We start from the raw sequence: 27,339 nt of genomic DNA on the forward strand, positions 1-27,339 counted from the left end.
GTTATTTTAATTAAATATTTCAAACAATGGAGAATGCCAACCCGGGGTGACACAGATGACTACCCACAATTCGGGACCGGCCGAAGGTCGTTATTCCTGAAGCCGGCTGAGACGAAAATAGCCGTCAATAATTATCTTAACTTATGCCAAAATTCTTGGTATCATAATTTACGCGAATAAAAAAAAGAGTTTGGAGTTATATTAAGCGAAAGGGATGAAGGAACAAAGATAAAAGCGATTTAATAATTTTAGGCAGTCGATTGAAAAAACTCTAGCTTGATGAACTTAATTTCATCTGAAGTTTAATGTCGACTTAAGATCTATAAATTAACTTTTTTGAGGGCGTTCTGCTGTCAAAATGGAGGACGACGACTTTGAGATAAATATCTCCATTATTAATATAGGGGTTAAAAGATTTAGAAAAGCTTTGTTCTCGTATATCTTCGTTTTCATTCCAAACACATCGAGAAGGTTAAGGCCCACCTTCCCATCCCATAATGCCACACAGCGTGTGTATCACGCAAATTGCGAAGCACTTTGTGATATCTTTCGCGCTGGCTGTCCTAGGATTCTTTGCAATCGCTGTGAAGGTAAGAAACAAATACATAAAACTGAAGAAATGGGATTGTTGAATTTGTTTTGTTCGATTCCTATGCAAAGTGATCAAATGATTTATTTACTTCTCGTCGCGTGATCAAAGAGGGCCATGTTTACACGGAAATTCAGTTCGCGGGAATAACTGCCAATGAACACTCAATTATGAAAGCTAATCATCGAAATAAATTCGACTTGGTTAATATTTGAGTTAGCTGAACGCACTGTGTAAGTAACGAGCCCAGCAGGAAAAGCGAGATATATGTAAGCTTCGACAATAGCTCACGCATAAACAACTGTTCTGGAATTTCTTGTGTTCCAAATGCAAATTTTGCTTGGCTTAGCTTAGCTTATGTCCATCGCTCTAATTGTTTGATTGTTATATTTTTAATTTGTCTAATCGAGATATTTTTTGAAAGAAATCAAAATTCGTCAATGGTATTGGAAAGCTCGATATTACGATATTTCGATGGAGCAATTGGATCGAAAGCATTTTGGCTTCAGAAAGTTCTTTATAATTGTTCATTTAAGCGTGTATCTAGCACGCACAAAAACACCCAAAGAGACAGCCACTGAGGAATTCACACGTCATTCGTGAAAATAATAAAACTGCTCAATTTTTTTCACTCATACAAGTACACAGCAATTGCGCGGAATCGTTTGGGACTTATAGCAAAGGTCACGCTGTCGGTTATCGAAAGTTAAACGCGCGCAGTTTGCTGTCGGATATTGAATTATGCTGCTATCCTATCAAGGACATAGGGGTTATGACGTAAAATACTCGAGAGAGCAAGAAAGCCTTTATTTATCTCCGACTTACCATTCAAATAAGATATAATTATCCAAATGAATATTTATAGCTACTAAATGAACTTACGGACTATAAGGTTCCGACTGCCTACAGAACAATTATGCAGCTTTTCAACGCTCTGCTATTATCGTTCAATTGTGTCTGCTTAGGTCAAAATATTAAGGTATGTGATGTAGACTAACGCGACTCCATTTTACGACAATTGTTATCACAAGATCAGCGAAGTGTATGAAGTTGTCTTGATCTATCAAAGTTTATTTGAAGTTGAATTTAATCTTGACAGTTTCTGAGGTGATTGCTTTGAACGCTATTTTACTTCTGGGCGTCGACTCGTAAGCATGTGTTTTTTGTTTGATTCAAAACAATAAGGAAATAATTACAGCTGTACGTCAACGTTTTCTTGCTGCGGGGAAGAATATTATGGTGTATACTGCCAACCAATTTCAAACACGTTCGGCATTTGGCCAACTTACTGCATGAAGAATCAACCAGCTTCCAAAGGTTTGAATAATGCCAGTCGATAATTTCTTCGAATTATGAAAAACCAACCAGTGGAAAGCTCTGTACATGTTATTTTATTCTTTTACTTTCTTTGTATTTTAAGAAATTAACTGTCATTGTCTGCACGTCACTAATGGTGATGTATTTCTTTCTTTTCAGCCGCAGTGAAGCCATGAGTACTGTTGTTGAGAGCTCGACTTCTTTTACCATATCAACAGTTCCAGGTGCGAAGTCTATAAGTGTAGAGCTTTCTTTTGATAGTTTCTACCGCACATAGTTTTCTATTTTCAATAAAAAAGCAAAAAAAATTGTTCTGAGCTCATCTTATAAGCAGGTGAAAATGATAGCGCTTGTAATTTTTCCAACTCACCGTTTATTAATTAAAACGATTTTTTTTGTGATAGAAATTTTCTTCCTATATGTTTAGCTACGTTTAGCAAAATATTCACTGAACCATGAAGATATTTTTTATGCAGACTTTCCTACAGAAAAATTAAAATCCTTCTTTTTCAAAAGGCAGTTGTTTACTGAAGCGATGCTTTAATGTTCTCTTCGTTGCAATCGGTCCTATTTCCTTAAGCAAAATTATTGACAGACAAAAATGAATTTCCGAGACATTTGTACCGCAGTTAAGTTTTCTCAAACCAATCGAAAAATACTCGGAAACATAATTTGGAACTTTTTGTACGAAAATAAACTTTTCCCCGCTGTTTGTGTTTTTGCATGTACTCGTTCAAGGAATTTCAAGTTTGCTTCAATTTTTTGACTCTAGCCCGGATGTATTTTTCCTTGAGTGAGTAACTTTAAAGGCTGTTTTTATACTAGAGACGCATTATTCGTCTGGGACGAACTTGGGCAAATATTTTTTCTGGGTCTGTTAAATTCGTCTGGTATAAAGACGGGCACAAGACTTATTATGCGTCTGGACGAAGTATCCAGTTTAGTTCGTCTTCGAAGACCCACTAAAGTGGATAGTTCGTCCAGACGAATTACGCGTCTTGTGCCCGTCTTCATACCAACCGAATTTTACAGCCGCAGAAAAAACGCTTGCCCAAGATTATGCGTCTCATATAGTTCGTCCCGTCTTTACACTAGACGGATAACATGAGAGACGCATAATTCGTCTGGACGGATTATGCGTCTCTAGTATAAAACGGCCAATGAACTGTATTCCACATTTAAAATTCAAATTTCCGTGAACAGGAACTCGCTTTCAGGAGAAACGTCTGGAAGGAACATTCGTGGCGTTGGCCATCGGTCTCTGCTGATCTGAGTCCTGAATATTTAGGGAATTTTAAAATCATCAACGGTTGAAACCTTTCTTTTAAACTTTCTAAATTAATGGTGACTCATTATCGAGATAAGTATCGACCGTAGTTCATAAGAGCCCACGAGAATTTATGTACTGACAAAATCGACTCTTTTTTTTATGCTTTTAGATCGCGTAAATTAAAAGTAGTAATGAAAGCACTCAGTGTATTGAACTCCATGTTCAATTTTTGCTTTGCAAACCGAAAACAATGATATCTGCGGTTTAGACCACCTGCGGAGTATTTTTTAACATAACTGGATGTGCGGTAAATGCAACAATTAGCAAACACGAAGCAAAAACGAACACTGCTAACATCAGAAAGATATTTTTTTAGGGAGGTTAAGAAACGACGAGGACCACAGCAACGGCAACGATAACGCCACAAAACAATAATATATTATTGGCTGAAAAATCTTGAAAGACTTACGATGGTGCAAAGTTATATATTTGCAGGCGACGTTTTCGTCCACGTTGTCGTCAAAGATCTTAGAGTCCCGAATCCCGTGTCCGCTACACGGGATCAGTTCCTAGGGGTAAGAGGAATAAATTATATCTCGGAAAAAAGACTGTCACTTCTCTTGACGAACCACTATAAACGGAAATGAAAGTTTGTTTTCAAAACTTGATATATACATATATTATTATTTTTTTTTTTTTTTCAATGAGCGCAAGCAGACGGAATTAGAGCTATTAGGAATAGGAATTAGGAATTAAGGGGTGCAAATGAATAAATAAATGATTTAATTGCTACTATGATAAAAAAAAAAAAATCACTTCCTTTTTTCTTTAGATTTTGAAAGTTTAGTGTGTTCGCTTAACACCTGACTGGCAAATTTTTGAGCTTTGATGAAAGGCTGTTTACTTTAAGCAAGAGTCCATAATAATGGACTCTTGCTTTGAGTGTAAGTTTGTATTTCACGTTCCGCCATTAGTCACGTTCAAAACTGACCGATTGGACCTCAGAGGGTTGGATCTAGGCGAAAGTGACGTCAGTTACTCATTAGCTTAAAATTTCAGCGTATAGATGCAGCTTACTATATATGCAAAACACGAGTTAAAAAGTCTGAAAGGCGAAACTCCCGTTTTGCATATAATTCAGCCGCGCACATATGCATTTCCTCCTCTGTGACGTCATCCTCGATCCAGCTCTCTCTTGAAAGATTTTAAAATTAGCAATGGTGGTGTAGTTTTTACAATATTAACCATCCAGCCGGCTAACAATAGATATATTTATTGCCTAATATATACTTCCCAGAATTCAGTTGGGGGGAGTTGTGCCATCTGGAATGTTGGAGTCTCTTACAAGCGCTTTCACGAGCAAGTGAAAATAACATCTTTCCCCCCCCCCCCCCACCCTCATTTCACAGGCGTGTCTGCCTTATTTCCGGGATTACGCTGTCCTAAATGGTTATTCCCGTGTCGCTATGTTGAATTTTCAGCATAAACTGGTGCAACCTTATTAGCTCGTGTGGATTGTAAAGATTTTTTTCCATCAAATCTATAGATGATCTTCGCCCAAAGCAATGTTAACTCCTCGTCAGCAGTCCAGAACTTGAAATGAAACAGGATTACATAATCAAAACTTGAAACAAAAGATGGGGGGGGGGGGGGGGGGCGGGGGGGGGAACGATGTGCACAAGGGTGAGTTTGATTTTGAGCCAATCTTATCGGTTGTCTTAAAACTGATTACTTTACAGGAGGCGAGGCACTTGGAGTAGAGAACTGGAATATCCCAGATGAAAACATAACAGCGTCCTCGTCCGCTGGCCCCGCTCCGCCTCATTTAGCCCGCTTGAATGGACCATTTTCTTGGTGTGCAGGCAAAGCCGAAGACTGTTTCTTACAAGTAAGTTTAATCATTTCGTCGAGTCACATTCAAAGATACTTGCCCTCCAAGAAATACAGAAACCACGGGACCCCTCTCATTTGTCAAGGTTCGAGCAGTAATTAAAATCACGCATTACAAAGAAAATTATTTATAAAATAATTACCATAGTACGCGCACTCTCATTGGTTGTGATATCACACGAATTTTGATTGGTTATGTGTTGTCAGACGCGCGTTTTGATTGGCTGGTAGGAAATACGAGCGTGTATCAAGAAAATCTGTTTCAATCAAGAAGTGAAAAAACCAGCATTTTCCTTCATTTGTCGAATTATCTTTGAGAAATATGTTATAAACTTAATAGAGGCCTTTTTTCCTTGTTTCCATAGCCTCATCTAAACACTGCGACTGCGTCTCGGGTTTGCATAACTGTCTCTAATTCTCCCAGCTCCCCCTCGTGTTTAGATGAGGCTATGGAAACAAGGAAAAAGTCCTCTATTGATGAAATGGTTCCTGCGAATGTAGCCCGTGAAAGTAAAGGATGCTCCGGATGGTTCTTCTTCCTGAATGTGCGGTCCAAGAGCGAAAAACGAGGGTCCTATACTGGCTTTTGGCCACCCTGTTGCGATCGACATGTTGCAATATGCTGAATGATGTTGGATCAAATTTGAAAACGGTCAAATTTTTCGTACAACATTTTGGATGTTGCATGATGTTGTAATCGTTTGGCCACGTTCACGTAAATCCACGCAACATTGTTGCGCTAGGGCATGCGCGTTAGGTCCACTTCCTGCGCGCCAGGGACCTGGGGCACAGGAACATTGACATGTTGCGTTGAACATGATGAAAATAGGGAGCTTAAGCACGCGCGTTTTTGGGACACGGACGGCAACCGGAAGAGAACATTTCGTGTGCCACGACAGTGGTGTCTCCCAGATTTTTATACTAATCATCTCTAATGGAGAAAAGATGCTTAGCAATGTAAATGTGGTTGTGTGAAGACAAGTTAAAAGGGAAAACAGCGCACTTCCGGTTGCCGTCCGCGTCTGAAAAACGGGCGTGCTTATGTTGCGTGTATCGCGTGCATTTGGCCACCCCGTTCAACACATGTCGCAACATCATGCAACAATGGTGTAAGATGTTGCGAGCGTTTGGCCAGACCTTTAACAAGCGATTTTTTGCTTGCGCTGCTGATGTGTTTTTTTCAAAATTTGTCGCGTCGCCAACGCGCGATAAAAAACACACGTGTAGCCACCCTTGAACTGGTGACACGACAGGTGAAAAAAGCGCAAGAAAAAAGTCACCAAAGTTGACGTTCGCGACAAAATCCCAGAGATAGTTGCCCCTGCAACTTTTTGCCCGCGCTTGCCACGCGACTATAGAGTATTTTGCCGATGAATTTAAAGGATGTTTGTTTATAGTGCCCAGGTCTCTTGAAGTATGCGATTCGCGCGGCTTTCAATTTGTCGCCAAAAGTTGTCACAAGTGTAGCCACGCTCGCGTGCAGGCGAATTAAAAAAAAATCGTATCACCGGCGCGAGGAAAAAATCGTTCGTGTAGCTGTTTCATTCCTGAGAGACTGCCACACCTTTGTCTTATTAAAAAGCTTGGAATAGTCGCGAAGTGATTGCAGTAACACGAATTTATGTTTTGAGATGACGTTCTCGTTGCCGTTCCTGCCGTCGTCGTTGCTAAAACTCCCTGTTGTCGTCGTCGTCGTCTTTGCTTAATTTTATGGGGAATATCCACACTACAAATATGGGAAGTTTTCTTTTTTTATTTGTGGTTGCAGATTGACCTTGGAAGTCTTCATTTGGTTTGCGCCGTTGCAACTCAAGGCAACCCCGGTGGTAACAGGGACTATGTGAGGCGCTACAAACTGCAGTGTTCCACAGATGGGGTCAACTGGACAGTGTATGAGGAGAACGGAAACTCGGTAACGCACATGCAAATCAGCCTTGCTTTCAGGATCTCGGTTTTCACGGCGGAAGAAACGAAGAGGGCCCTGGGAATAAAGTCGAGTGTAAATGAAGAAGGCCCAAAATTTTTGGGCCTCGAAAAACAATTTGTAAACTTATGATCCGTGTATTTTGAAAAGCTGGTTATTTGAAATGATTTTATGTGAACAAAAATGATAAAACGAACAAAATAATTAAATGGCGTTTGCCTTGAAAGCACCCCTGTCATGGTGTGGCACCCAAAATATACACGAAAAGTTTCCGGATTCCGAAATCATGGCAACGCTAGCCCTGAGGGGGTTAAAATAGGGAATCATGCAATTAGCACTTGTTAATGATAACGTCGGATTCGAGGGAACAAAACTTCAAGGATAATTGTACATTTAACCGAAGTTTTTTCAATTTATGCAGTGAACTAAAAGTGTGAGGCTATTTTCTGCGTTTTTTTTCCGCAAAAAAATGCACCGTGACTTTACGAACGTATTAACAATCACAAGAAAAACGGTTTAGGTAGCATTTTGCAAAGTCAATAAGCTTTTGCATAACAGTGGTATTTGGAATATATGAAGGACTATAGATAGTGAGAAATGAAGTGTGGGAGAAGGAGGCAATCCGAAACAATCGACCTTGTAAATTACGGTCCTCGTAGAACTCGTCCGTAGACCCACCAGATTTCGGTGCAATAATATTATTATATCCTTTAGCCGGAAGGAAGCAATATAAAGCGGAAATATAACTCGTTCCAAGCACTAACTATTCAAAATAGAATCCCTTCAACACGCCCCGCCGGTGGTGATCACATGATAAGTCGTTGTGTATCATTGCTGGGTATACACAGCTAACAGAACTTTGTATAGGAATGATTCTTGTAGGGGTATCCACTTGAGTAAACTATACAGCTACATGTAAGCCTTAATAACACAAGCTAGTACTGATCATGAACGAACGCTGGTTTAGCGCGCAATGCTGATCAGATTTTAGTTAAAATTCAGAGACGTTGATTTAGATTTTTCGTGTATGTTTTCCAGATCATTGCAGGGAACACAGATAACTGGAGCGTGAAAAGAAAAGATCTTGAACATGAAGTCGTTACCCGCTTTGTCAAGTTCTGTCCTGTGGACTGGTATTGTTGGCCGTGTCTGCGAGTTGAGTTGTACGGAGCTCCTTTAAATATCAACGGTAAGCCGTAACCATGAAACGGAACGTTTTGACGTTTAGTCCCATCCTCCCCAATTGTTCCCGTGCTTGGACTTGAACAAAATTGGCTTCTAATTTCGGCGGGATTTTCCGCAGTTCAAAATAATTATCCAGCAGAAAATCGAGGGTTTATGCAATGAAATCGGCAAAATCTTGTTCGCCAAAAGAAGTGCTCTGGAAAACAAGCTTTTAATTTACGACTTAATAACAAAGAGGGCAAAATTACTGAATGCTGATTGGTCAATGAAGAGGGTATTTTTTCTTAATTTTGCTTGAGAAGAGGGCAAAATTACTCGCTCACGATTGGTCGAGCGCCAAAAATTCTCGCTCCTGATTGGCTGAACGTACGTCTTCCACATTCAGTTGGTTTCTTCTGTTTGAGCAAAACAACTTCGTCTTCATCGAAGTTTCTCTTTTAATTCGCGCTGCATTCGCCGAAAAGGCACAAAGATTAAGAACTAGCTTTAAAAGATGATCTGAATTTGAATTTTCGAGTGACATGAAGAAGGGCAAAATATTTTTTTCACGAAAAGCTTAAAACTTGGATCGACATACATGGCGCCCGGCGTAGCGGGATTGTGTGGTTGAAAAACAAAATGATTCCTTTCGTCAAGGGCTTTCAGTTTACCACGACATCTTGCACCTCAACAAAAAGGGTCACAGAACAATTTGCCATTGACAGGAGGAACGAGTACCTCAAATTTGGTGGATTTCTTTGGACGAACTGTTTGCTATGTTTACGGATGCGTATTTGCAAGTGGTAAAAACCTCTACAGCACAGGTGAATAAAATAAATTGAAGCTTAACATTTGGTTTAATCGTTGTTACAGTTGTTCACGAATGAAACTCGTATTTTCCTCTCGAGTGGATGTAAATAACAATCATCTATACTCGTTTTGGACGCAAAGAACAAGTTGACTTGCTTGTCTGTTTGTCAGTTGTTTTGCTTCCGAGCGAACGAGTGTTTCCGCTTAGCTGTCTGTTTTTCGAGGTGCCTCAATTGCAACAGTGTTAAGAAAATTTTGCCCTCTTTGTTATTAACAAGTAATCGCAATGGGTCCTCGTAAAATTAAGGATTAATATCACTTGTGTTTTCAGAAGTTGCTGAAATTGCCCTGGTCGCTGCGCGACTCGGGCAATTTCAGCAACTTCTGAAAACACGCGTGATATTAATCCTTAATTTTACTCGGCCCCATGCGATTACCTATACAAATTATTTTTAGCAGTTAGGTGCACTGTAACTTATATTAATATTTTTGTGGCTACTTTTAATTTTATACTCTCTTTTATTTTGTTCAAACTTGACAAGCTGTAACGACAACCTTTTTTTTCTGTCGCTTCCCGCCTCGACTAGCCAATGCGACCATTTGTATTTTTCTCTTTGTTATTGGTAGTAAATAAATAAATAAATAAATAAATAAATAAATAAATAAATAAACACCCCCTCATTTGATCTTGTTGACAAAACTCTCTATCAAATCTCGGCAAAGGTGTTTTGAGGGAACTGCTTGACCTATTTCATTTTCCTCCATAAGCATAAACCGTATTTTTTTAAAGATAACGTGTTCTTAGCTGTACCACGGAATTTCTATGGTTGCCACCTTTTTTTCTGTTTGAATCAGGGCTTAGTTCTAAATGTGCTTAAATTGGTAGTCGCTCAAGGATGTTTTTAGTACCCTTATTCACTTATGCATGTCTGAATGAATAATTAATAACACTCTTCGTCCTGCAGAGAAACTTGCCGACCTTCAGTCAGAAGATGGAGGGGGATTCGTCTTAGGCATGTATACGCATTTCTAGTTTGCGATGAAGTTTCTGTTCTGCCTAAAGAGAAGAGAAAAAGAGGCGAGAGGGTTGGATGGAAGCAGTGGTCAATCAGTGTTCATCAGATCACTATTGTCCGTAGCCCGTAAATTTTATTTTTACCATTAGTTTGTTATCACAGCGCACTCGTGCTTTCTGCTTTTGAAGAAGTAACCGGAAAATAGCTATCGCCCAGAATGACATGTTCTTGCGGCATCAGACTTTTTTAAAGTCAGCATATTAATGAACCTTTGCCAAACTAGCTATCTGTTATTGGTGGAAAATTTGCTATGGCAATACTGGTGTTCAACTGTTGCATCACGTTACTGTCCAAATGAATTCATTTCGAGTGTGAAGTTGCCGATTCGATTCTCCGTACGTCCCCACAAGGTACCCAGCAGTAATTACTTATGGGTATCATTCCCTACCCCTTTAATAATGACTTGTTTGCTCATCACCGAAAAACGCATTCCTAAACTAGGTTTCCACACGCAATTCGCTTGTAAGCAGACAAGTGCTAGCTTGAAAATTGAGACGGATAATGACAACAAAATTTCTTTCAACTGTTTTAATTTTTACAGAAAAAGTTCTGGTGACAACTTACGAAACAACTGAACATGAAATTGGCGACTCAGGTCAAAACGAGGAGTCGCTAGAGGGAAAGGAAACTGTGACGAGTGAACTGATCATAGAAGATGTCAAACGTGAATCAGGTTAGGGATTTAATTATGTACAGTGATTTTGAGTTAAGTGGTGTTCAATCAAAATTGAAGTGATCACTTAGGTTCACCACAGTAGACACAGGCCACTTAATTCACTCAGTGATTTCAGCGCAAAGTTTATTCATGCAGGAGGTGAAAAACGGCTGGAGATCGCGTACGAAATGTTGTTTTCGCGTACGAAATGTTGTTTTCGCCTTCGATTGGCTGCGGTGTGACGCGAGGCTTTTAAATAAACCAATCACTATGCAGAGTAGTGGAACTAACGCAGTAGCGAGATTACTGGAAACCTTTCAAAACCAATCCATTCGATCTTCTCAGCTACAGCGGATAAGTAATGGCCGAAAGGTGAAATTTTCAGATTTGGTTGTCTTTAACTCAGCTTCTTTGCTTTTTGAAACTGTTCGAGCGATAACTTTAATCCAATTAATTTAAGCCCCTATGACGCTTCTGTTTTTTCCCGTTTTTTAACTATTCGTTTGAATATGTCTGGAGTGTAGAACTTCAAAACATTTTCCCTCATAGTGTATCCACACGTCCTAGAGGGCCTTTGATTTTTGGTCGAGCTAGTTGGATCCTGGTAACTAATGACGTCAAAGAAGTCAAGAATGAAATTCCAAGATGAATCGTCAGAACATTCAAGGCAACCGAAGGGTAACTATTGTCCGACATTTCTATAAAGACTTAACAAAAAAGCTCTAGATTTTCAACAAGACTTCTATTCTTACGCATTTGCACATTTCTTTCTGAAGAGATACGACCACGTTACTTCTTTGACGTCATTAGTTACCAGGGCCCAACTGGCTTAGCCAAATTTTTTTGCGTATAAATATTTCAATGGCTCGCTAAAACGCGTGGATACACTATGATGGAAAATTATTTGATGTACTACACTCCAGACACTATAGATATTTAAAAGAAAAGCTAAAAACGGGAAAAAAATAAGTGCCATAGGGACTGTAAGTCCAACTAATTAAATCCCAGAAAAATAATATTTTTAAAAGTACAACCACACTTTTTAGTTTATGGAACATGTTTTGATGTTTCAAACATCATCATCATCATCCATAGTGAGTGTAACATTACAATTTTTACAAGATAATCCATAATCCGATTTCTGATATTCCCAGGTACATCTCATCTAGTTCTTTTAATTGCAAAACGTTCCGCGAAAAAAGGTTTCTTCCAGACAACTGAGTTATAAAGGAAAAACGATTCTATGAATAAATTATCTCTAATGAGAAGCTGTCAACATTAAAAGTCACGTGATAGAAGCGCAGCATGTTTTGCTTTGCATCGTGCGATTAGTCTGTCACGCGTAATCGATTTGTTTGTCAAAGTTGTGGAAGATCGCACTTGGCAAATCTTTGCCGGAATTTGTTTACTTTGCGGTGATGATCTGTCATCGCGGGCCTTTGCCAAGTGCGACCCCAGGTTTTTCGCTTCGGCAAAAACTTTGCGAATCGGCAAACATCAAATACGCCGTAGTGCTTGGGTGGGGCAGACAGATTTTCGCAAAGTCGAGCCAAACAATGGGAATCACAGCGGTAACTGTCAACGCTTGTCAGTGTAACATGAATAAACGAGACGCGCGGGAAGTTCAGTTTAAGTTCGCGGTTTAAAATACGGTTAAATGGAGTTCTTGTGACTCGAAGCTGCTGACGAAAAAATTCCCCCGGTAACTGTTATGTCGTAGTAGAGTAGACCAAACCACGACTCTACCAGGCGGGGAACTGACCAGGCATATGGTGATCGAGCTATCCTTCGTCGACGTCGATGTCTTTCTCTGATCATGGCCGCAGTTAAAACAGTAAAACATTCCTCTGCCCATCGTTCGTATATCAAGCGAAAGACAACAAACTGCTGTAGGTTAAGCTGAATGAACAGAAGGAGAATCACCGTAATAACTATGAGCACTCCTTCCACGGGACGCATACTCGTTTCTTTTTAGACCGCGATTGATATCATGTCTCTCAAAAGCACATGGGTAGACGACGTGGTATCTAGTATCTGGTTACTGACAATTATCTCCCTAATGCGACCCGCTGTTTCTGTCTAAAAGTTTTCCTTTCCGGTTTCGGTTTCAAATTTTTGAGGTTTTTTAGCCGGCAAAGATTAAAACTTTTCCCAAGTGCGACCCATACCATCGATGTCTTCAAAAAAGAAACGCAAAAGATTTGCCCTTTTTCAAAAGCGAAGAAGACATCGAAACGGAAAACTTCAAGGATTTAATAAGGTATGGGCCGAAGAGCTTTTCGTCCTCGCCGCAAGTGATAAAGGCTCACACTTTGAGCAAGATAAATTGCTATTGTCTTTGTTAGAAGAGCCTTCAGTTTATCGATCAACAGGTGATTACTTTTCACACGTTTTGAGATCTAATCTTCCTACACCGCAAAACGCCCTAAGGTGTATTTTGCTTTATTTCTCAAAACTAAAATTTCATCGAATGAGGCGCACGTTTCCAGTTCGTTTACAGCAAGTTTTCATCCTTTTTCGCTGAAATGTGGCAAAAATGTTGCCCGATAATGTGGCAAAAAAATGGTGTGGGGGAATTTTTATTTTTTGTCTCCTTCGAAAATAATGAGTATTTAAGCAAAGGTAATGTGTGTTTTATAAAAAACTTAAAGTTTAACAGCGTATACAAAACAAACCAGGAAATTAATGAAAATTCCCCGACACGGTTTTTTAGATCAAGGTGTGAAGAAAACGTAAAGATGTCGCTCGCTTTCTCCGGTTGAATTCTGACCGGAAACGAACTCAATTTGTAAAACTACATACTTTTGGAAAATGATTGCTATTTTAGGAAATGTTTTAATTTCTTGCCTTAAGTCAACTAATAATCGAAATCTACAATTCCTAAGCTTTCAGAAAATATATACTTTATTGGGGTTTTTATGAAACTTGTGATCGTGAAGCAGCGACAACGCGAGGTTGTCATTTGGGGTATCCTAATACATTAACCTTCTTTTCTCCGGTTAAAACTTTTATTACAGGTTACCATTATCCAGTTCACATATACACTGGGGATAAGTGGGGAGCTGGGACCGATGCAAATGTCCTCATCACCATTTTTGGCGAACAAGGTGATTCAGGAGAAAAGAAGTTGGACAACAACAAGAACAATTTCGAACGCGGACAGTAAGTAACTTTAATCGAATCAAGTATCAAGCAGTTGACAAAATATTAGCTCGGTAGATCAAAACAAAAGGGGCATTCAGATTATATTCTCTACCCCAACCATAGTTTTATTTACAAAAAAGTTGCTCTTTGTATTAAAAGACAGAGTTCAGGAGTATGTTGACCTAGACTATTTTGAGCTCCGTTTTTGCGTTGCGAAATCTCTTTGCACCTTTTACACCCCCATTACAAAAAGGGAAGCAACTATTTCTTGTTCCTCTTTCATTCACCAAATCTCCTGTTGATTTGCGTTAATTGTTGATTTCAATTTGCGATGTCCCCAACTAGTGCTCCAGCGGTAGAATGACTAGACACTTAAGAAAAGTTCATTTCCTTTCCTTTTAATACAGAGTTTAGGAGTCTGTTGACTTAACCTATTTCTGTGCTCCGTTTTTGCATCGCGAAAATTTTTTGCACCTTCGACACCTGATCACAAAAAGGGAAGCGACTATTTATTTTTCCTCTTTCAATCACCTCGTTGCAGTGTTTTCTACCTGAATTTGAACGATTTATTCTTTACAGGAAAGACTCCTTTAGTATTTCATGTGAAACTTACCTTGGACGATTGACCAAGATAAGGATTGGACACGATAACAGTGGTTTTGGCGCTGCCTGGTTTTTAGACAAGGTAAATTACTACTTATTTTTATAATATTCGTCAGAGGATGGGAAGCTCGGAACAAAATGTCGCTAACAACGGAGAGTTGAACTTTCTTCTAATGATGAATGGGGGATACTCGAAAAGGTGCGAGATCTCTTAAAGATGTTCAAACCTATCACACGATTCGATTGCTACCATCTCTAAGTTATGCTAGACCATTAAACCAGATTCATGTGACAGTTGCCTTGCTGCTTTTGTGCCAAGACACTAAAATTGTCGAAATGGTAAAATATACTCTCGCAATTGTAATAAAAAAAAGAAGATGATCGATGTTAACTATGCTATTTAATAAAAGAGATGATCAGTTTATCTGGATGGTAACCCGTGGATGTTCAGAAAAATGACAGGAACTTAAGAACCGAGAGAAATGGTGAATGGGTACAGTACGGAATGTATAAAAACGGTTCTAGGGCTAGACAATCTTGCAAAAATTACTGATCTAGATGAAGGTAGGAAATAATTTTAAAGTTCGGAGTGGTTTTCACTTAAGTGGCGGTAAAACAAAAACCATTGCTTTGGCCAATCACAAAAGAAACCGAGACCCAAACGAACCAATCATAGCCGGAAAAAAACGTTAGCCAATAGCAATTCGTTCACCGACATTTCCGATTGGCTGCGAATGTGGCAAGAAATTTCGAAAACCAATTGGGAGTTTAAGCAAAGACCACGGCTACGGCAATGACAACGCCGAGAAGCACGGATATGATTGGTTAAAAAGGAAAAATACTCGTGCTGCACGTGCAGCACGAATTTCCGTGCCTTTCTTTGCCCAAATTTTAGGTTTTGACGCCAACGTTATCTTATAACGATGAACCCTTCATTTTCTATTTTTACTTTAAAACCGTTCGTACCCATCCATTGTCGGGATAGTTCGCCCGTATTTTACAACGTGAATAAGACAAAAAAGTCGCGAAATACTTGCAATAGCACCATAGTTAATGCACGGAGATGGTTATGAAACTCAACAAGTTCCTTTGTTTCATGTTTTTGTCCGTATTTTTGGCCTTGACCCTGCACAAAACACACCTTTTTTCGAGAAGATAACCAATCAAATCCTTCGATTAAATTATGCGCAACTAATTTACAAACCCGTGCGAAGCGAAAACAAAAGATTGTGCAGGGTCACGGCAGAAACCCATAAGGGTTGAAACGTGTAACGCGCGTTCACAGCTTCCGAATATTCAGTGCGAACTGATTGGTTGAATGTTTCAGTGCTAAGTACCATATTTGGAAACCCCTCGCTCTTGTTGTTCCAAATATGGTACTTAGCAAATTGAATATTCAGAAGCTTGTTTCCCAGCACACAAGGCGCCGTTACACGTTTCAACCCTTATGGGTTTCTGGTCACGGTCAATTCAACATCGATTGCGACAACATTGTTCTCGCTTTTGAAGGTTCTATGGTTTCATAACCAGTCCCTCGGTTAACTATGATAGCACTAAGTTATACTTTGGAGTGACGTTTTACTTCACGCTGCCCTTTTTCCACCCTGCTAGCAGAGCGTTTCTTTTGCTTGCTCGATTTTGGCGTTCTCGAGAAAGGCTCTGCATGAATCGAATAAGATCTTTATTAAATGTGCGCTGAATGTTGCCAGGATACAGTCTCGAACCCAAGCCTAATATGCCAGATCTCGCCGCCATCTTGGTTTTTCATGGTACAGCGGGCTCAATTATGACCATCGGTTTTGTCACTAAACGGAAGCTCGCACTGGAAAAACCGGTTTGACGAGAGAAAACAAGATTGACTAGTCCAGAAGTTCGGGTTGCGGCGGCTTCAAAGAGTTGACGCGATTCGGGCAGAGCCTCCTTTTCTCCTCCTCAGTAAAGAAAAAGACAAAAGGAGGCTCTGCTCACAGGGTGCCCTTTTCCTTGCTTAATTTCCGTAACAGAGGTTTTGAACGGCAGCTATGTTGCATGGCAGGAACAATGAAAATGTTTTGCATTAGAAAGAACATTTGCTCCGATAGGAAAAAGAATCTATTGTTCCTGCCATGCAACATGGCCGTGCAAAAACTATATACCACAGCAACAGAAAACTTTTCTTGGCGCTTAAAAAAAGCACCATAATTTACAGACGAAATTATTGCTTTAGCGTGACACAACATTTTGCAGGTAACAGTCGAGGATCCTAACACAGGGAAAGAAGTGATTTTTTCCTGCCAACGCTGGTTTTCTTCAAGTGACGACGATGGACGGATTTCACGCGAGTTGGTCAGAGATGACAAAGATGAGGAAACTATTGTGTCTGAAGGTAAGGATAGCTGAAAGATAACTCTTACATTTTCTGCAATAGTTGGCAGGATTCACTCTACTAGAACATTTCCCAGTGCTGGTATCAAAAATTCAGTCAGTTTTCCCGAATATAGTTATTTTTGGCAGTTATACAATTTGACAAAATTGCACAATTCTGATTGGATGATAGGGTACAATTTTATCCTAAATAGTACTCTCTGGATTCTCAATTAAACTGCTATGAAGGAGGAAAATAACCGTTAGTATTTTGTTATTTGGAATGAAAAAGACGTGCAAAACGCAACAAATGGCGCAGCCGTACATGGCTGGTGAAACATGGTGAACGTTTTCATAACCGAACGCAGTTTGTACACAACATTTTCTTACTAGTTTTAGCACTTGAGTTTCTTCGTTTTGGCTACCGGCGGTAGTTATTCACGCAGTCTCATCGATCAATATGGTCCATACAAAGATACTTCTATGTCGACCTCTCTTGCTGAATAAAGTCTTCAATTTAACAAATAGATTCCATGTTGCCGTGCGTCTGTTCAGTAATAGATCACAGATTACGTCAAAATGTGGTAAGAACAAAAAAGTGGCACACGAGGCGATAGCCGAGTGTGTCACTGATGTTCTTACCACATTTTGACGTCTTCTGTGATCTATTACTGAACAGACCCACGTCAACATGGAATCTATTTGTTTTATATAATAAAGAATTAAACTTTATTCGCATAAAAACTGATGGTGACATCAATCGTGCGTCTGTCCTCTAATATATCATAGGCAAGAACCAATCAAAATCCGTGAAAGCGGACGGGGCCTAAACCACATTACAGTTAAGCATTTGCAAATGAAAGTCACTGTAGTAAAGGAAACGCTTTTTCCTTTTGCTGATAAAATTGAAAAGGAAGCACTTTTTCTCGCTTAATTGAAGACCCTAGGCCTACATGTAATTGTAGGACGGTCAAGGATTCGGGTTTCCTTAATGAAATGTGGAATAAGGTTTATAACATACTCGTGACGTTTGAAAGTTCTCAGATTGAATTCTCCTTCCTTTCGAATCGACCTTCCTGGGCTTGTCCAGCATTGGCTTGTTTTGTTAGAAAAACACATTTTTGACATCAGTTTCCTTGACAAACTTAAACTACCGGTGAATTTCGTACTGTTTCTTTCACAAAATCATGTGACGTTTAGAAGTTAGTATTGTTAACAAATATCCTTTCATTGTAGCGAAAAGTGCCGATCTTCATTCTGTGGAAGAGGTGCGAACCATCGAGGGTATGTACACAATTCAATAACAATTCATCTTTTCCTGTGTCGCCGATTCGATTCTCCATTCTCCCTATGTCCCCATAAGGAACTTAGGCCTAGGTCTGGAGTAACTGGTTATGGATATTATTCCCTACCTCTCTAATAACGGCTTGTTTGCTCACCACAGAAAAAACGCATTCCCAGACTAGGTTGCCACACGTAATTCACCGGCAAGCAAACAAATGCTAGCTTGAAAATTGAGGCGAAAGCGATAAAACTGAAGAAAAGAGGATAAATAACAGGGAACCAAATTTCTTTCAACTGTTTTAATTTTTACAGAGAAAGTTATGGTGACAACTTACGAAACAACTGAACATGAAGTTGGCGATTCAGGTCAAAACGAGGAGTCGCTAGAGAAAAGGGAAACTGTGACAAGTGAACTGGTCATAGAAAATGTCAAAAGGGAATCAGGTTTGGGATTAAATTGTATACAGCGATTCTGGGTTAAGTGGCGTCTAATCAAAATTGAAGTGATCAGAGGGAGTAAATAGATTTGAGATTTTGGGTGGAGCGCGCTGATTTTCAACACCATGGAGTGGTCTCAGCGCAAAGTCTATCCATGCAGGCGTTGAAAAGCGCAGGAAATCGCTTACGAGCAAGAGTTTCACGACGGATTTTGTTTTTGTCTCTTCTTGGATGAGTTTTTGGCGCGGGGCTCTTAATAAAACCATTCACTAAGCAGAGGAATGGAACTAAGGCAGTCGCGAGATTACTTTCGAGATTCACTTGCAAACCCCTCAAAACCAATCCATTTGATCTTCTCAGCGATAGCAGATAAATGGTAGTGCAAGATGAAGTTTTAAGACTTGGTTGTCTCAGTTTCTGTTTTAGCGGTAAAATGGTCTTTAAATTCTAGAAAATTAAGATGAGACGTCAATGAGTGAGAGCAGGGGATATATAGTGCCTCCATAGCTATTTCAAGAAAGTAAAGCCCGTTTCCACAAAACCTCTGCATTAATATGACTTCATACAGCTTCATTTCCATTTGCTTTTCTTTAGCATGAAGGTACGAGTTGCACGTCATATGAACCCTTTGGAGCGACTCAAAATGGCGTTTGCAATTCTACCTCAGGCGACGCGCTGTTATTTATTTTCTTGTTGTAGAGCACCCCAGCTTCCTACTCGGACGTCCTAGAAACACATTTCCGGTATTTTTAACCGAAACTTAACTCCACGAAAATCCTCATATCCTATGGGTGTTTCTCTCTCTTTAACGTTCTTTTCTCCGGTTAAAACTTTTATCACAGATTACCAGTATCCAGTTCACATATACACTGGGGATAAGTGGGGAGCTGGGACCGATGCAAATGTCCTTATCACCATTTTTGGCGAAGAAGGTGGTTCAGGAGAAAAGAAGTTGGACAACAACAAGAACAATTTCGAAAGCGGACAGTAAGTAACTTAAATTAATCGAATCAAGTGAAAAGCAGCCAACAATATTATCTTGGTAGGCCAAAAATTTAAATTCGGAATATATATTTATGAAACCTTTGGAGATCTCGTACTCCAGCCCTAGCTTTATTTATTGAGATGTTTCTCTTTGTATGATTAAATGACAGAGTTGAGCAGTCTGTATGACTTAGGCTATTTTGTGCTCCGTTTTTGTAGTGCAAAGGTGTTTGCACCTTCTAAACCTCCATTGCAAAAAGGGAAACAACACTTTTTTTTCTTTCATTCAACGAACCCCCTAAAGTTGAGCGTTTTATTCTTTACAGGAAAGATTCGTTTAGTATTTCATGTGAAACGTACCTTGGACGATTGACCAAGATAAGGATTGGACACGATAACAGTGGTTTTGGCGCTGCCTGGTTTTTAGACAAGGTAAGTTGCTGCTAAGAGAAAATGTCCCTCATTTTCTCATGTTGCTGCTTATTCTTTTTAATATTCGTCAGAGGATGGGAAGCTCGGAACAATGTTGCTAACAACGAAAAATTGAACCTTATAGACCCTTTGCATAACTGGCAATGTAAATCCTAAGCGTCACATTCATGTGAAAAATCCTCTGTCTAGAAACGTAAGTACGAGACTAAGGATGTACAAAGTATTGTTATTCAAATTTAGACGCCATATAAGCAAAGGGTCTATTCTAATGATAATTATGGGATACTCGAAAAGTGCGAGGTCTCTTAAACATCTTCAAACCTATTGTAAGAGTCCGATTGCCACCATCTCTAAGGGCGCTTTCGTTTTGTCAAAACTGGCCGGCCAGACCTGTCAGTTCGCAAAGAAAATACAACAATTTGAAGGAAGACTTACATGATAATCCCTCGCATTCTTCTGGAGGAATATATGTCTTCCTCAAACTGTGTTAATTTGAATGCATTGTTTAGGTAGTCCTTCCAACTTCCCGGTCTGGCCGGTCAGTTCTGTCAAGTGAAAGCGTCCTAAGTTACGCTAGACCATGAGACTAGACTCATGTGAAAGCTGCCTTGCTTTTCTGCTAGGAGAATAAAATTGCCGATATGGTAAAATCCACTCTCGCAATTGTAATAAACTGAGATGATACATGTTTACCAGGCTATATTGAATAAAAAAGATGATCTTTACTTGGATGGTAACCTGAGCATACTCAGAAAAATGACGCGAACTTAAGAACCGAGGAAAATGGTAAATGGGCACAGTACCGAATTGATAAAACCGGTTCTGAGGCTAGACTGTTTTGTAAGAAAAACTCCTGATCCAGATGAAGGTAGGAAATAATTTCAAAGGTAGAAGCCAAAGATTCTTTGTTTTTCTCCCCGGCTCTTTATCCGCAGAACGATTTTCAAGTAAGTGGCGATGAAACAAAAGGCATTGCTTTGGCCAAACACTAAAGACACGTAGAGTCAAACAGTCCTGAATCATATCTCCAACAAAGCAAATACGTACAGCCGGCAGGAAAAAAACATTGCTGAGCCAATAGCAATTCGTTTCACCGTTATCTCTGACTGGCTGAGAATGTGACTCGAGATTTCGTAAACCAATCACCAAGAGTAGCATTTAGCAAAGACCACGGCAACGGCAACGGCAACGACAACGTCACAAACCAAGACTATGATTGGTTAAAAAAGAAAATACTCGTGCTGCACGTGCAGCACGAATTTCCGTGCATTTTTTTGCCGTACTCAACAAAACAACCACGTGAAATCACCAAAGTTTAGGTTAGTTTTGAGGGCAAGTGAACGTGAGCATATAATAATGAACCATTCATTTCCTATTTTTTCTTTAAAACCGTTCGTACCCATCCACTCATTTGCAGGAAAGTTCGCCCTTCTTGTACAACGCGAACAAGACGGAAAAATAGCGAAATACTTGCGATAGCGCTACGTTATACTTTGGAGTGACGTTTTAGATGACGTTGGGGTCGTTTACGCGAGAGATTTTAAGCCGCGGCTTACTCTGGCCGCGGCGTACATAATACGCTAATGAAACTATTTATACGAGTGTAAACTCCCAGGCCAGGATAAGCCGCGGCTTGAGAAAGGCGTGAACATAGATTTTGTACCATTTATACGGGATGTTCGCGTCTTATGTAAGCCGCGGCCAGAGTAAGCCGCGGCCTATTTTCTCTCGTATAAACGACCCTATTGTCCCTGTCCTTGCTTGAACCAGTCCGTAATACCACAGAAACCGTGAACTTTTTTTGGCGCTTAGAACAAAGCACCATAATTTACCGACGAAATTATTGCTCTTTCCTGACACAACATTTTGTACTAGGTAACAGTAGAGGATCCTAACACAAGGGAAGAAGTGATTTTTTCCTGCCAACGCTGGTTTTCCTCAAGTGACGGCGATGGACGGATTTCACGCGAGTTGGTCAGAGATGACAAAGATGAAGAAACAGTTGTTTCTGAAGGTAATGAAAGCGAAAAAATTTTATTCCAAATTGTACTCTGTGGATTACTATTTAAGCTGCTATGAAGGAGGAAAATTTCGACATAAATAGCCGTCAGGGTATGTTCACAATTCAGTAACAATTCGTCTTTTCCTGTGTCGCCGATTCGATTCTCCATTTTCCCTATGTCCCCATAAGGCACTTAGTCCTAGGTCTGGAGTAACTGGTTATGTATGGTTACAGCATTCCCTGCCCCTCTAATAATGGCTTGTTTGCTCATCACAGAAAAACGCATTCCCAGACTAGGTTTCCACACGCAATTCGCCTGTAAGCAGGCAAGTGCTAGCTTGAAAATTGAGACGGAAGCGATAAAATTGAAGGATAGAGGATAAATAACAGGGAAACAAATTTCTTTCAACTGTTTTAATTTTCACAGAGAAAGTTATGGTGGCACCTTACGAAACACCTGAACATGAAATTGGCGACTCAGGTCAAAACGAGGAGTCGCTAGAGGAAAAGAAAACTGTGACAAGTGAACTGGTCATAGAAGATGTCAAAAGGGAATCAGGTTTGGGATTAAATTGTATACAGGGATTCTGGGTTAAGTGGCGTTTAATCAAAGTTGAAGTGATCATTTTGGTTCACTTTTCACTTCACATTATTTGCAAGCAAATAATGTTTAAACAAGACCGCGGTAGCCTACAGTTAGCATGGCTATTCTAGGCGGGCCACTTAGGCTACACTGACAATATTACCGGTTCTCAAAACAAAATAAACAGAAAGACACGTGGCAGTTGACAAGAAAACACCTCGTACATACGAGAAAAAAGATTCTAAGAATGATTTGAGATGTTGTAGGTGAATTGTTAAAGAAAAGCCATGTGCTTTGAAAGATCAATGGCGGTAGCGCACATCAACATTCATCTCCTCAACTTTAGAAGCAGATCGTTCAATTTACGTTTAAAGATGCTTTCTTCAGCTGGCGAAGTTCAGAGGGGATACCATTCCATATTTTCGAACCAATTCTAGGCAATGAAAATAACTGTTGGTTTCTGGACATTTTTACGTGAAGGTTTCCTGCTATTTCAGACCATGTGGAATAGGAATGAAATTGCTCAGAGCGAGTAACTGGGTGGAGATATTGGGTGGAGCGAGCTGATTGTGAACACCATGGAGTCGTTTCAGCGCAAAGTTTATCAATGGAGGCGGTGAAAAGCGCACAAGCAAGAGGTCACATTCGGTTTTTTTTTTGCCTCTGATTGGTTGATGGTGTGGCGCGAAGTTTATCCATGCAGGCGTATGCAGGTGTTGAAAAGTGCGGGAAATCGCGTACGAGCAGGAATTCACAATAGACTTTGTTTTTGTCTCTTATTGGCTGAGTGTGTGGAGCGATGCTATTAATTAAACCAATTGCTAAGCAGAGTATTGAAACTAAGGCAGTCGCAAGCTTACGTTCGACATTCGCTTGCAAACCTCTCAAAACCAAATTCTTTTGATATTCTCGGCGACAGCAGATAATAGATGCAAGGTGAAAATTTTTAGATTTGGTTGTCCGACTAACTCAGTTTCTTTGCTTTTGAAACTGTTTGAGTTGTAAAATGTTGCTTAAATCTAAGAAAAATAAGACGTCAAAGAGTGAGAGTAGAGGATACATACTGCCTGGCGATTTGTGAATTTCACAAAGCCTGAAGAGACAGTGCGGCCCAGTGGTTAGGGCACTTACCTTGATATCCTGGGATCCCAGGTTCACGACCTTTTCTGACCCACTCGTTGAATTTGATCCTGGTGGTTCCTGGTTCAACTTTTCAGCTGCTCTTGTAAGTAGCCATCTGGTTGCCTCCGGCCGAGTTGGGATTTTGAAACACTTGTTGTCGTCGTTGTTATTGTTCTGTTATGCCGTTTCGTTGATTGTGTTTCGTTGACCCTGAAAAGCCTCTATGGGAAGTGCTCAAGCAAGTATGTATTGTATTGTATTGTATTGTATTTCAAGAAAGGGAAGCCGGTTTCCGTAAAACTTCTGCATTTATATGACGTCATAAGACCTCATTCCCGTGCATGTACTACTTCTTAGCGCGAAGGTGCGAGGTTGGACGTGATATGAACTCTTCGGAATGACTAAAAATGGTGTTTGCAGTTCTACCTCAGGCGAAACGATATTTTTAGTTTCTTGTTGTCACGTGCGTGCGCTTCCTACGTCGAGGTCCCTTTAAACGCATTTCAGATATTTTAAACCAAAATTTCACTTCAAGGAAATTCATATTATATCCTAAGGGCATTTCTCTCTCTTTAGCCATCTTTTCTCCGGTTAAACTGACTTTTATCACAGGTTACCAGTATCCAGTTCACATATACACTGGGGATAAGTGGGGAGCTGGGACCGATGCAAATGTGCTTATCACCATTTTTGGCGAAGAAGGTGATTCAGGAGAAAATAAGTTGGACGACAACAAGAACAAATTCGAACGCGGGCAGTAAGTAACTTTAAGTGAATCAAATATAAATCAGTTGAAAATATTAGCTCGGTAGATCAAAACAAAAGTTTCATTTAGATTTTGGTTTACAAGTTTTCTTTTGATGTCGTACCCCAGTCATAGCTTTATTTACAGAAAAGTTGCTCTTTGTATTAAAAGACAGAGTTCAGGTGTCTGTTGACCCAGATATTTTGTGCTCTGTTTTTGCGTTGCGAATTTCTTTGCACCTTCTACTCGTGCATTTCAAAAAGGGAAGCAACTATTTCTTGTTCCTCTTTCATTCACCGAATCTCCTCTTTCCAGTGTTTTCTACCTGAATTTGAGCGTTCCAAGTTATTCCTTAATTACAGGAAAGATTCGTTCAGTATTTCAAGTGAAACGTACCTTGGAAGATTGACAAAGATAAGGATCGGACACGATAACAGTGGTTTTGGCGCTGCCTGGTTTTTAGACAAGGTATGTTGTTGTTTAGTCTTTTTTAATGTTGGTCAGTGGGAATCGGGGAAGCTCGGAACAATGTCTCTAGCAACGAAGAGTTATAATGGCTAAGGGATATTTGAAAACGTCCGAGTGTTTTTAAAGATGTTCAAACTTATCGCACTAGTTCGGTTGGTCTAACATCTCAATGATTATAAAGCCTGGTTCCCAGTTGTGTGATAAGCACAAGCACTAGCATAAGAAAAATCGTGTGTAAACGGGCGTAAAATATGCAAAAACACGAGCATAAGCACAAGCACAAGAAAAGGAAATATACTCGTGCTTATCTCTCACGCTTGTGCTTATTTCACAAGAAGGAACCGGCGTGAGTAAAGCACGAGCACAAGCACGACAATTCCCACGCCATCTTGAATCTTACTGGATCTTTGTCCGACGCTACTGCACATGCGTATACCACTCATCCTTGTGCTTATCGTACAAGTAAGAACCAGCCTTAAGGACGTGCGCGCGAAAATCTTCCCACATTGAAATTTGTTCATTTCTCGCCTGACTTCAGATCATAGATTGCTTTTTCCAAAAAGGAAAAAAAAGAAAAGTGGGGTCACCGACTTTGTTTCGGAGATAAAGGAAAGGGGAAAATGCTTTAATTTCGCTAGATGGGTCATCATAACGAGACGAACAATAACATGTTAGAGCGAAGGTTTCTGTGAACAGAAATATAGGAGTGGGTTTTTTAGACAATGAATGCCGCTAGGGATGTCGTAAACAGTAGAGTTATTGTTCAACGAGCGTTTTCGCAATGGCTGCCCTTTGTAACCACTTCCGGAATTTACATCATATTTTGTAGATTGTAAGAAGAGTAAGTGATTCGTGTTTTAAAATATAGGGGTCACCGGTGATCTAAACGAGTAGCTCGAAGCGAAGCTCTAGGAAAATTTCGTTTGTCACGTTTTGCGTGACATGTCGAGGAAGGACTGGAACCCAAGCCAGGATCGATCGATGAAAGGGTTTTAATCGAAAAAAAAAATTTTCTCGAGCATAGCAACGAAGTTTCAAGCAGGTGTTATCTTTATTTGGTTGGTGTCTCGTATCATATCTCTCCATTGACCTCATGTTCATCTTCTAGAGTGTGGTTTTTGTGAAATATAATATCTGACTGTTTCCTCGTAGGTCCGCATTATTCAAATATTTCATGAAAGTAAAGGGAACGAACTTCAAAAATATGCATTCATTTTCAACTAAGAAGTTGAAAAAACTAAAAAAAAAAAAACTAACCTTCCTTGAGTTTTCAGAACTTTTAACCACTACTCGATTAGCTACCTTTTACAGCTTTCCGGTCCTTTCTTTTTAACGTTTCATGATGAATTGGAAATAAATGTGCCATTCTTCTGCCGGCCTGGAAAATTTTCCCTGGCATATTTGCCGCCATAATAACTTCACTAATGCTTGAAGTAATGGGGTAACATATTACAGTTGCGTTACCTTCGCAGTAACGTTGCGCACAAACAGTTAGCGCGAACGTCCTAAATGATGCTAGACCATTAAACTAGATTCCCGCCATTGAAAAGAAAAGATGATCATTATTTGGATGGTAAGCCGAGGATATTCAAAAAAGTGACACGAACTTAAGAACCGAGACAAATGGTGAATGGCTACAGTACCTAATTTATAAAACCGGTTTTGAGGCTAGACTGTTTTGTAAGAAAAACTACTGATCCAGATGAGGGTAGGAAATAATTTCAAAGTTAAAAGCCAAAGATTATTTATTTTGCCTCCCTGCTCTTCATCTGCGGAGTTGTCTTTTCAATTAAGTGGCGATAAAATTGGCCAATCAACAAAAACAACGGGAGTTAAACAAGCCAATCAAACTGACGTGCAGCCGGCGCTAAGCGCGCGAAAAAAACATTAGCTAATAGTAATTTGTTTTACCTTTATCTCTGATGGGCTAAGAATGTTGCACGACATTTCTTAACCCAATCACCAATAGTAGCAGTTTAATACTACAGCGACGGTGAAAGTTTTTTTCCGCGCGAAAATTAAAAACCATTCGGTAAAGTCGAAATTATTGCTTTAGCGTGACACAACATTTTGCAGGTAACAGTCGAGGATCCTAACACAAGGGAAGAAGTGATTTTTTCCTGCCAACGCTGGTTTTCCTCAAGTGACGGCGATGGACAAATTTTACGCGAGTTGGTCAGAGATGACAAAGATGAGGAAACTATTGTCTCTGAAGTCAATGAAAGCGGTAAATATAACTTGTACTTTTTCTGCAACGATTTTCAAGATTCACTCTACCAGCATATTTCCCAGTCTACACTTGAAAGTAAATTTCTCCGGCAATTCTGATTAGACGAGAGGAGTACAATTTTATCCCAGATTGTACTCTTTGGCTTTGCCTTCCTTTGAAATGGACCTTCCAACGCTCCTCGGGTGTTGCTGGCTTTCTTTACTAGAAAAACAATTTTTTTGCATCAGTTTCCATGACAAAATTAAACTACCGCTGCGTTTCGTATT

General features: G+C 39.8%; 1 protein-coding gene across 4 annotated transcripts in view; it reads left to right on the forward strand.

Annotated features, from left to right (window-relative positions):
- The first annotated feature begins 497 nt into the window (after positions 1–497).
- Positions 498–27,339, forward strand: part of LOC138003460 (uncharacterized) — a 46,297-nt gene continuing 19,455 nt past the window's right edge. The window contains exons 1-19 of one of the 4 annotated variants that reach the window (XM_068849543.1): positions 498–590; positions 2,066–2,130; positions 4,916–5,064; positions 6,835–6,978; positions 8,029–8,179; positions 9,930–9,977; positions 10,582–10,713; positions 13,713–13,857; positions 14,419–14,524; positions 16,669–16,807; positions 18,022–18,069; positions 18,382–18,513; positions 19,350–19,494; positions 19,818–19,923; positions 21,799–21,937; positions 22,353–22,484; positions 24,243–24,387; positions 24,738–24,843; positions 26,920–27,070. In XM_068849543.1, coding sequence (XP_068705644.1) covers positions 2,079–2,130; positions 4,916–5,064; positions 6,835–6,978; positions 8,029–8,179; positions 9,930–9,977; positions 10,582–10,713; positions 13,713–13,857; positions 14,419–14,524; positions 16,669–16,807; positions 18,022–18,069; positions 18,382–18,513; positions 19,350–19,494; positions 19,818–19,923; positions 21,799–21,937; positions 22,353–22,484; positions 24,243–24,387; positions 24,738–24,843; positions 26,920–27,070 — 2,170 coding nt within the window. In that variant the 5' untranslated portion in view covers positions 498–590; positions 2,066–2,078. Of the gene's footprint in view, positions 591–1,512; positions 1,569–1,884; positions 1,907–2,065; positions 2,131–4,915; positions 5,065–6,834; positions 6,979–8,028; positions 8,180–9,929; positions 9,978–10,581; positions 10,714–13,712; positions 13,858–14,418; positions 14,525–16,668; positions 16,808–18,021; positions 18,070–18,381; positions 18,514–19,349; positions 19,495–19,817; positions 19,924–21,798; positions 21,938–22,352; positions 22,485–24,242; positions 24,388–24,737; positions 24,844–26,919; positions 27,071–27,339 lie in introns of those variants that run through there. The other 3 variants (XM_068849548.1, XM_068849556.1, XM_068849561.1) reach the window with 3 other exon arrangements.

This window comes from Montipora foliosa, chromosome 1 (genome assembly GCF_036669935.1).
Source record: "Montipora foliosa isolate CH-2021 chromosome 1, ASM3666993v2, whole genome shotgun sequence".
NCBI classification, from domain to species: Eukaryota; Metazoa; Cnidaria; class Anthozoa; order Scleractinia; family Acroporidae; genus Montipora; species Montipora foliosa.